Source organism: Mya arenaria, chromosome 17 (genome assembly GCF_026914265.1).
Source record: "Mya arenaria isolate MELC-2E11 chromosome 17, ASM2691426v1".
NCBI classification, from domain to species: Eukaryota; Metazoa; Mollusca; class Bivalvia; order Myida; family Myidae; genus Mya; species Mya arenaria.
The window spans coordinates 11,266,852-11,278,867 of NC_069138.1; the positions used below are offsets into that span (position 1 = coordinate 11,266,852).

The window sequence follows — 12,016 nt, forward strand, 5'->3', positions numbered from 1 at the left end:
ATAGGGGCTATTAGAATGACTGCTCTGATAGCTTAGTGGCAGAGCTTTCTCTCCAGTACCTTGCGCTTGGCATTTAAAGAATAGTACTGGGAAAATGGTATATTATTTCTGGTACAACTCAGGAAAGTTGTATCCCATGTATAGGTGCTATATATAGAGCATTTTAAAGAACCATGGGCTCTCTTCACAAAGATCTAGGGTATCGCACCCGGTTCTCTTGTATCTCAGTCTGTTTCTTCAAGTCTTCCATTGCCGAATTTGACTGCGAATTGCTGTCACTTCCATCTCATGTCACTTATGTCATTTAAACACAATTTAAGTTGTGATGACGTCACTGCAGGGTCATTATGCAGCCAATGGGTATGGTCAGACCTTAATAAACTCAAAAAAACAAAGTGGCTACTAGGGCAGACACTTTAAGTGTCACTTTAGCATACATCAGCTGTGTTTTGAAAAAAAGATATGCATCTGATAAGTGAGAACAGACAGCTATCCCATCTGGTGCAATACCCAGAATTATGTGGGGGTGGGAGTTGAGGGGAGGGGTCACATAGAAGGCTTAAACTAGGCCTTTAACAACTGGTATGATACTGTGTCAGCGATCTTTAAAGGGACTAGACACCAGATGATACCATTGCAAGAAAAAAGAAAATTGTAAAAAACTCACATAAATTTGATATCGTTGTGTACCACGCATTGAAACTTAGAAACCATCATACGCTAATTTTAAACAGGTGAAAACAAAATATTCCTTTTATCATGTAAATTGATGTGTTAATGGCCTCATATTAGTTCATATTGATAATTCAAGGCTTGTTTTGAGGAAAAAAGTTGCAAACAAACTTGTGTGATGTCCTTAAGAATATTGCATTAAATTCTTGAAAAATCAAATATAATTATTTTTGAGAATTTTAAAAAACGTCAAGCAAAGAAATATACAGTTCTGATTTCAGAAGTATTAAAGCAGAGTTCCATATCAAAATGATCAAGTATCTATGACAACTAAAAAATTAAAATGAAAACATAGATCTCCTTCCTTCACTAGCAGTGCTTTGATTTTTAAATTTTATAACTTTAAAAAAAATATATGAAAATAATTTATTTCTGACCAAATTTGGCTCTTTTAAGGGAAAATTTACTATTAGATTTACAAAATCATAATACACATTGATTTAGAAATATTTTCTTCAAAATAAGTCCTTAAATTATGATAAATAGCCTCACCGAACTTAAATAGTTCAAAATGTTGAAATTTATCATAAACTTAGAGACAAACACATCATTGAAAAATTCAATGAAGTTTTATTCAAATATCATAGATCAGAAGACTAGCAATTATTTACATAGGCGAGTCAGAATTTTAAAGCATGTCTACTTGCTAAGTTTACATTGTACACGTTTATTCTTAAATAATCGGTGGCAATCACGCTTGGTCGATCATTTAAAACCAGTTTTCCAATAAGGCTAGCTTTTAAACATTCATACAGGTAGCTTGTTCTACAGAAGTTGTCAAAATAACAAGCTGTGTATAAAGGGTGTATCCTCACAAATTTATCACATTTTGTATTATGGATTTCAAAGAATGGATTTAGTATGATAAAGTTTGAATGAAATAGATTGTGTTGGATATATTCTTGCATATTTGTAGACAGCAATACGTAACAGTTTTACAAAGAAGACCGTACGCCTTCCATTGTAAACTGAGTTTTCTGTTTAAGAAAAAGTAAGTATTTAAGTATTTAACTCCGTTTTGATAATAATGTTACAGTAATAAATTAATAGAAATAAAAAATCATTACATAATACATTGATTTCGTTTTAAGCAGTTTAAGGCGCAATAAAAATATCTTTATAATTACTCCAACAAATGCATACAAAACATATTCAACTGAATTAAGAATAATGAATGGTATAAAGTATTTTTAAGACTTAAATGCTGTTATTAAAGAATTGTCATAGATTTTAAACTATGATAAAAATTTCATATAAATCTTTAACAGCTTAAGTTCATTCAAGTGACAAACACAAGTGAATCACCTTACCAAGTTTGAAGGAAGCTTACAAAAATTTAAAAACGATTTCATGCATAACTGCTTCTTAAGGTATCTGGGGCCATATTCATAATTTTTCATTGCTTGTGATGCTAATGATTTTGGGATCGTTTGAATGGATTTTGCTGAAACAGTATATTGATTACTAAAATATAAAATGAATGTACAAACAATTACTGATGCACTCTATACTTCCAAATAAGATGTACCACAATAAATACAATTGTTTTAATGTACAGAAAAGGATGAATAAATATCGAAAACAATGGTTCTTATGAAGGATACAATGTAAAATATGAAAGAAAGGTGCAGAAAACACGGTATTTCTACCTTATGAGACAATAGCAGATCACTGTAAATCTTTTAGGACCCACCAGTCATTTAATATTTCTGAGCTTTCAGCTATTATACACAGTTACAATCTTGTTATCAGAAATTAATAAATTCCATAAATGCATTATTTAAGTAGTTAAAGGTTGATCACTCAAATCTATGTTTGTTTTACATGTGTATGTTTTGATTATAAGTACCGGTGTCACTTTACTTGTTATAGCAGTTAAAAAAAATCTTAATTTTAACTGTTTAACTGAAATTAGTCGTGAAATTACCTTTTTTTGCAATCGATGAAAGGCCATAATATAAAAAAACGTTTGTAATTTAAAAAATATATACAGTTTTTTACATATAATTTTTTACAATCCTTTTTAATGATAACATAATGCGTTCACCAGTCATCCAAAATATACTTTAAACTGTACATCAGCCATCTTAAGAAAAAAATGCCTTAATTCAAGTCAAGCATTTAATGATCTGATGAAGCTATCATATTTTGAAATGATAACAGGTTTATAATAATTGACAAACTTATATAAGTTAAAAACATTGCTTGCAAAGTAATTTAAGTTGTCAAATTGACTTCTTTCAAAATTATTGAACTTTGGTATTTAGACTGTAAAACTGATTTCTACTAGGTTTATTGGACATGACAATTATCTTGAGTCAAGCTATTGATAAATGGTTTCTGAAATGAAAGATTTAAATCTGAAAATGTCAACTCAAATGTCTGAATGAATAGTTTCTTTCTTACTTTTAAATGAAACATTTAACGAATTAGCTAAAATTTTCAGGGGCGGGGCTTGCTGAAACCAAAGATCCCTGATATTTAAGCCAGGGTTCAAATGGGCTTAAAGTTAGCTCTTTAAAGCTTATGGGAGCAGTTTCAATAAAAAACCTTAATCGATTTTTAGTCGTAAATTGGAATAAAATTAGTGTCATATAACCGTTATTTTACTTCATATTTGGGGGGAAACGAACTTCAGCAGTTTTAGAAATGAATACTTAGTTGAGGAAATAAAAACAATGAAGGTTTTGCCATTTGTGATGTTTATACAGATTAAAGATAGTTTAAACTTTATTTAATTTTACAACGATTGTGAAACAAGCTATAACAACTTATATTAATAACTCTTGTTGGCACGATGTTGCGTGTGAGTGTGGTCTTTTGTTGTGGGGGGAAACCGGAGTACCCGGAGAAAACCCACTTGTCCGGCTTGGTGACCACTAACCAAACTCACATGCGCCCAGGCCGGGAATCGGGAACCCGGGTCGCCTTGGTGAGAAGTGAGTGCGCTAACCACTGCGCTAACCGGACAACCAGATTAAAGATAATTGATGTTATGACTAAAATATTTCTTTTAAACAGCTTATTTCTAAGAGCCTGAAATTGCATATATGATAATATCTCTTCTGGTTGTTTAGTAAAAAGAGAAGCCCTGGGGACTAAAAATCCCCGATATTTCGGGAATCAAAAAAAAATCTCAAACCAGATCTTAAAAAAATCAAGCAAAAAAATAAAATATCTATTATTTATATTAAAAATTAAACATGCTTAGGAGATATTGAAGTTTTAAGTCACGGTGCAAATCTTCAACACTTTAGTTAAATACGGATTTAAAGCTTATGTAAGATTATGCAAAATATGTCTAATCTCTAATCTTACATATCGCTGTCAAATAGAACCAGACATACACTTGGTCACTTATAAAAGTATACTTGATTCATCTTAAGATAATGCCCGGGCGTACAAACGTATTTGGATTCCTGTGAAGTGGCATGTTCTTAAAGCTGCACTCTCACAGATGTTTACGTTAAATTTTTGAGTTAATGTCTGAAAACTGGTAATATAAGAGTGCTGTTAAAAGATCAGATTGCAGCAGATTTTTGCATCAATGCCTTCAATTCAGTCATTTAAGATGACTCGAAATACAACAGATCTCATTTGTTTGAAAAACGACCAAAGACTTCAATTTTCTTAAAGCTTAAAGTCATATAATACCAATTTTCAACCATCAATATGCAAAAACTGCAACCTAATCTTTAGTAAGCCTTCTTATATATCACTGGTTTTTAGACATTTACACAAAAAAAATACTCTAAAACATAAAAAAAAATGTCAAAACGGTTAATCTGTGAGAGTGCAACCTTGAGCAGACATAGAGAAGCAAAAATCCTGGTTCATGATATGCATCAGTCTACTTTAAAAGCAAATTTATTCAAGTAAGACACCTTAATTGAAACAATCTAATGTTTGCAATTAAGAAAAAAAACACAAATTGTTTATCTGCTGATAATCAACCCTTAGGGTAAAACAATGTTTTCTTTCAACATCTGTATTATGTTATTTGCGTTTTGTTGTTGTATCCTGTTTTTACAAATTTATCGTTTTGTATTTTCCTCTGGGTACTCTGGTTTCCCCACAACACAAGACCTTAAAACTCCTGCGTTACATCGTGTCAACGAGAGTGATTGATATGTTGTTTTAACTAATGTTTAACAATCATTGTAAGATAAAGAAGTTCAAGGTTATTATTGTAAGATAAAGAAGTTCAAGGTTATCATTGTAAGATAAAGAAGTTCAAGGTTATTATTGTAAGATAAAGAAGTTCAAGGTTATCATTGTAAGATAAAGAAGTTCAAGGTTATCATTGTAAGATAAAGAAGTTCAAGGTTATACTTATGTTTTAATAGGCAGTAGTAATATAACTAAAATCAATGAAAATTGTTGTTGCAATCTGGATTTTTTTACCAGCAATGACCTTGACCTTTTAGTTTTACCTGCCAAATTTACCAATAAATATGTGGATTTCATATTTTCACTTCAACATTTCTTGTTTCATTTATTCTTGTTTTATATCTATGACTTTAAGCAACTTATTTAAACTTACAAGGATTTGAAATTAAATATGACCTTAAACCTCAGTGTTAAATGTTTAGTTATATGACCTTGAGAGACCATTTTACTAGTGTCCTTGAACTTTTAAACATATTTTTCAATGTATTTGCCTCTCAGCTAAAAGTTCATAATGGAATTTTGGTTAATATTTATTTTTCTCATTATTTTTAAAACAGAATTATTATCATTTGCCTACTAAATCATAACTCTGTCAGAGCCTTTTTACCAGTTATTCGGAAGACACCCTAGCCTTTTTTGTGAGGAAAAAGCATGTGTTTTTCATTTTGGGAAAAATAATCAAAATTCCTTTTGAAACAATTTGGGAACAAATGGAGTTAAATATTAATAAGCAGTAAGAATATCACTCAGAAACATAATTTAATGAATTGTGAGTTTTTCATAGGGTCTGGCCCCCAAGTAGCGAGGTATAAGCTACTGCAAAGAAGGGTAAAATATAGGCCCTGTATGTATTCTTCATTATCATATTAACATAGCAAGCATAATTAACCTTGATGATAAATTACTCCGTACAAAAACAACAAAAACAAATCATAACAGTAAAACAATAAAAAATACAGTCAATAGACATTAACACTTGACACACACCAAGAAGGCCAAACAAAATAAATGTTAGTTTATGGAAACATTCCCAAAATTTCTAAAAAGGGTAGGTAAGGATTATATTATTTTTTATTTATTTATTTATTTTTTTTTATGAGGGAGAGCGTGGAATATATTTTATGTCAAGGTCAGCAAACCATGACAGCTAGCAGATTTCTTCAGAAGCCTTATAAGTAGCAAATAAACATGAAATGCTCTGCAAAGCTTGAGGATGATGAGGAGTATGTTGTGGTTCAATTTGAGTCACTTTTTGGGAGAAGTGGTTGTCCCCAGTTCAAATCCCGGTCAGGCTTGACATTTTTTTATTTTTTTTTTAAAACAGAAATGAAAGTAGAGCCAACAGCTTTTGGAAGGTTGTGCTCAGGTTACCATAAACAATCTTTTTTTTTCGTGAGGCCCAATAATCAATTACAAACACTTATATATGCATATAAATATCTTTTATTATCACTCATTCTACCTTAGTCATTGTAAAATTATATCTTATAGTTCAACATAACCTTGGTTTATGGGCTATCAATGGACAGGACTGGCATTAATGAGCTTTCAGGCGTTAATAGGTCAATTACCCATAATGCAATTGCTTTTGTTGTATTTTGATTTCTCTTTGTTATGGGGGATGTTTTGATCAGTGCAAAAAATGTTCATATGAATTTTTTTTTTTAATAAAGTTTAATGAAAGCATTAAATATCATTAAAAAAAAATTCTGAATGAATTAATACATAATGTTTGCAAATAGGATTATAACATCGGTATTCAAAAAAAGGGAATTAAAAAAATCTAATTAACATCATAGAGAACGATATTGCATAATTTTAGAATCATTTAAATGTTTATTTAATGTTTATATAAGGTAACACCTACACTTAAGTTAAATAAACAAAATATGTGTGGGTTTTGAGTGCAGACGTTGGTTTATTATGAAGAAGTTATTAATTCTCAAATACACCCTTGGGCTTGACAACAGGACTATTTATGAATGATCACATGTCTTACGGTAAGAATACAACTTTAATATTAAATCTTCAATAATAATGAGACAAAGTTAAAATCAAATGGTCACATGTCTTAAGGAAAGAATTATAATACAACTTTAATATTTAATCTTTAATAACAAGTTAGACGAAGTGAAATCACTGATGAAAATATGTTTAAAAAATAAAACTTGGATTAAATATTTTAGGATAAATATTGTGATAGTTCATAGGATTAACGATGATATATAAATCTGGAGAAAAAAAGGGAAAACTCAGATTGAGTACAACAAATACTGTCAGTTTTGTCAGACCATTACCTAAATTTACAATGAAGGACATTAAATTTTCAGTCTCGATAAATTTGAATCTAATTTAAGTGTGATTATTATTTAAGGATTAAATAGCATTAAATTGCAGTCATAGACAGGACACCAGGATTTTCCGCAGCGGCTATAAACATTGTGATTAATTGCGACTCCTATTTCAATCAATGTTTCTCTTTCACATCGATGAATCCAGACAAGAAATAATAAATTATTGATGGGCATTGATGAATAAGGTCCATAGAAAATCTTCTAGTAACATGTTAACAACTTATTGATGTGTAAGCTTAAATTATCATTTTTGTTTGTGGTATTGATTTAATTGATTTTTGTATTGGTTTGGGAAATATCAACATTTACAGAAATAATTGTGTGACTAATCTGCCCTTTAAGGACCATATTCAAAAAGCTTAATGAAACTTTTAAACCTAACGATTTATTTTTATTTTTTAGCAAAAAATGTTTTTAGTACACTAAATTTTTAATCAATTTTTTATATGACTTAATTATTTGGATCTCTTTCTAGCTAATATATTCTTACTTTCTAAGTGTTTTTTTTCATTTGATTTACAAAAAATGTATTTTTACACTAAGTTGAAAATTTTCACCAAGTTATTTTATTTAAAGCCCCTGGCAGGGGCAGCTCCAGGATTTGACTTAAGAGGGGGCGTTACCTAGGGGCCTAACCTTGTGACTTGGCTTGCGCCCCTCCCTCAGAACCAAATTTATTAGGTTTTAAGTGTTGGCAAAGGGGTAAAAGAAATCTTTTAACAATTTCTAGTCCGAAATGGTGCATTACCGGGCTTTTATATTACTTTTTTCTTGTATATTGTAATAGAAAGTAAACTTGGACGATTTTAGTGCCTGGTGTATAATGCTCCTCAAGGTTTGATATGTGAATTATTTTTTTCAGCTATGATATAACTTCTGACCAGTAAACTGGTAATCACACCAAAAATGTCGAGCGTTGAAAGTGTGGACATTGAATTGGAACACGACATTGATGAACAGTACCAGTATCAGCCAGGTGAAATTATACGCGGGAAAATAGGTATGATAGTATAATAAACATAATTGTACGGTAGATTGTAAAACAAAAAATCATGTTTTTTTTACATATTTTTAGAACTGACCAAGTTTCAAGGTCTAACGAACATTAATCCTGCCCTAAATTTAAACCAATTTTCAATAATTATGCAACACTATTTCCAATGTAGTTTAGTCCTTCACTTATTTTTTTTTTGACTGGCACAGTTTGTTGAGGTGAATTTCAAGCTCTAGAAATACAACTTGGGCTAAACCAGATCAGACTACAATTTGGGCTAAACCAGATCAGACTACTATTTGGGCTAAACCAAATCAGACTACAATTTGGGCTTAACCAGATCAGACTACAATTTGGCCTAAACCAGATCAGACTACAATTTGGGCTGAACCTTATTAGACTACCATTTAGCCTAAACTAGATCAGACTACTATTTGGGCTAAACCAAATCAGACTACAATTTGTGCTGAACCAGATCAGACTACTATTTGGGCTAAACCAAATCAGACTACAATTTGGGCTGAACCAGAACAGACTACAATTTGGCCTAAACCAGATCAGACTACAATTTGGCCTAAACCCGATCAGATGACAATTTGGGATAAACCAATGACAAAAACTTGCATCGGTGTCATATTTTCTCAAGCTACATATACAAATGTTCACTTCTTTTATCCTTCAGTGATCCATTTAGTGCGGAACACACTGATACAGTCCATCTTACTGACCATCAAAGGTGAAGGCGTGTGTTCATGGGATGACATTTATAATGGTACTCAAGTGTCGAATGAAAACTACATTGATGCATCACAGGTAAAAAATATTTTTTCAGTTTAAGATAATTTCAGAGTATTTCTAATAGATCAATGTTCAATGAACAGAGAGAACTAGGTTCCTCTAGTAACTGTGGTCTAGATAGATGTAACAAATACCATGGGATTTGCCTAGCTTAAAATCTGAATGGTTTGTTGAAGATGCACTCTGACAGATTGACTGTTTTGACAATTTCTTGGAATGAGAGAATTTTTTTCGTGAATGTCTGGAACCCAATGATAAGACTGCTGACAAAAAATCAGATCGCAGTTTTTCATATTTACAGTCGAAAATTGATGTTTTGTGGTAAGAGTGCAGCTTTAAGGAGTTACACATCGTTAACCTATAATGTGTCTTTAACTTTTTTAGACTGTGTACACCTCAAAAGATGTCTCCTATCTGGATACTGGGTATCATCGCCTTCCCTTTGAGTACCAACTCCCCGATAACATACCCTCGTCATTTATCGGGAAATTCGGAAGTGTCACATACATTCTTAAAGCAATTGTTCAAGGGGAACGCAACAGCCAACCTTCTATAGCAACCGAGCCATTCCTTGTTGCCAGGAAGTTCATTCTTCCAGACGACATGAGCCAACCTCAATCTTTCGAGGAATCAAAGACTTTTTTCGCTATGTGTTCATGGGGCAAACTCACGATCAACATGCAGTTGAGCAAAATGGGATACGTACCCGGCGAGGATATATGTTTGCAAGCGGAGGTTAAGAATCGAAGCCCGCTGAGAGTGACTGCCATTCAGGGGTCGCTGATAATGAACAGTTCGTACCTCGCGCAGAAACAAAGACAGTTATTTAAGCAAATCGTTAACAAACGTCGAGACGATTTTGAGCTTGAGGAGGGCGAAGATCGTAGATGGCAACATGTGAGAATCGGTGTCCCCCGTACATTCCGGAATCTGCTTTGGCGTGTTGTGATATTATCGATTTATCGTACGTTTTTCAATTCCGGGTTGAATTAATGGGCGGAAAAGAGTTAAAAATAGAAGTTCCGATAATTATCGGCTCAAATCCTAAGGGGTTAGAAATTCCAGCGGATTATGAAAAAGACGTGAATATTCATTGGACAAGAGGTCGACAGGATGTTACCCAAGATTCAATGAAGGAACAACAAGAACTTAAGGACAAATGGATCGTAGAATCTCCCGAATTTCGAAAAACTGACACGCAAGTTATGAACCCGTTGTTCGTTGGTGAAAATAATCATATGGGTAATGGAGAGAGCTCTCCAACGAGGAAAAAATCCGGGCACCATGATTTGACGATATAAGAGATTTTACCAAGATGTAATATAGAGAAACTTTTTGTGTATGATAAATATGACTTATGAACTTCAAATGTACTTGTATAAAGATATGTACATGTATGTTTTTAAAGTAATATCAATGAGTCGCTTGTTTTAAGACTTTGTGGGCAACAAAAATTGCTTTGGAACAATTATTCACTTACCTTGTTTACATATATACAAAGAAACATTAAAAATATATTGTCACAATTTGTTTCACAAGCCTTTATATATTAAAGATATGATTTTTTTTTTTTTTAATCTTACCAATTTCATCATAGTTTTCATTAATAATTTAATGTAAAAAATGTTGTTATTTTCTAATAAATCAGGAAATTTACGTAATTGTGAATAATAACAACAAATTATGCACATGTGGTTAAGAAAACACATGCATAAATCTTTGATCAAAGATGTGCATGTTTGATTGAAATGCAATATGTTAACTTGTTATTGGTCTTTTAAAGGGGCACTAGACACCAGATGGTGCAAAAATGGGCAATTACAGTATTTCCTAAAAAAAAACCTAGAATTGTCAATGCGAGCTAGAAGGAGGCCGATAATACATCACTTTACATGATTAAAATAATAAACGCAACAGTCATTGTTGCTGTCTCATCTGTATTTTCCCATTTCAAATAACCAATAATGGTTTCCAAGTTTAAATCATATCTGAGTACAGATAAATATATACACTATTTTTAAACTTACTGGGATTTATGTGGTAGACAACCTCGGTTAATTTCTAATTGGAAAAATGTGCAAAAAGTTTGAAGGACACATGTGTTGTAAGCAATGTGATACTTCAGTAAATAAGATTCAATGCTTTGTACACAATGATTCTTTTATTCTTGCAATTTTATCATCTGGTGTCAAGCACCTTTAATAATGATAATCTTATTCGAGCATGAAATTGTACTCAAACTGCATTCCTTTTATACATTCCTGGTGTAAGATTTCAATTCATTGAAAAGGTAATTTCAGTTCGATTATTCAAGGGGATTTAATTCTAAGCATACTTCATTACTTACAGTCGTTTGTATACTACCATAATACTATTAATAACATTTTGAATTTGAATATATAAATCAGCACAAAACCATGACAATGTTTTGAATAAATACTATATCTTATGATGCAATTATTTTTGTATACAAATCTTAAACGGAATAAAAAACAAAATCTGTAATCTTACATTGCATCCTACATCTTCTATTCAGGAGAAAAAAATCCCTAGACATATATTTATTATATATCATATCCCTTTGCAGTTTGTATTTCATATTTGTATTGAAGAAGTTTTTGAATCACAAAAAAATGGGCACACAAGGGGCATAACTAAATATTACTCATAAACCAGAGTTATTTGCCTTGTTTCATAGGAACATATTGTCAATGGCGACATGAGTACCAAGTTTCGTTTTAGTATAGAATTGTTTTGAGATAAATTGATTATAAATTATCCCGGCAGGGGGAAAAATCCCCCGGAATTTCTAGCCATCCCCTGGTCCCCCGCCGGGGGATCCATATCCCCTGGAATTAAAAAAAATTTTTTTTTTTTTTTTTTTTCAAAACTTGCTTAAGCCATTGGAAAGCATCAATAATATTATGAGTGTGAAATCCATGAAGGACCATGATGACTAAGTCCAAAA

General features: G+C 31.8%; 1 protein-coding gene across 1 annotated transcript; it reads left to right on the top strand.

Moving 5' to 3' along the window:
- Positions 1–1,474: 1,474 nt before the first annotated feature.
- On the top strand, positions 1,475–11,558 carry LOC128223785 (arrestin domain-containing protein 4-like). The gene is given in 5 exon segments (XM_052933161.1): positions 1,475–1,723; positions 8,119–8,256; positions 8,933–9,063; positions 9,433–9,955; positions 9,958–11,558. Coding segments are annotated over 4 exon segments (1,140 nt in total). The 5' UTR covers positions 1,475–1,723; positions 8,119–8,162; the 3' UTR covers positions 10,350–11,558.
- The last annotated feature ends 458 nt before the right edge of the window (positions 11,559–12,016 follow it).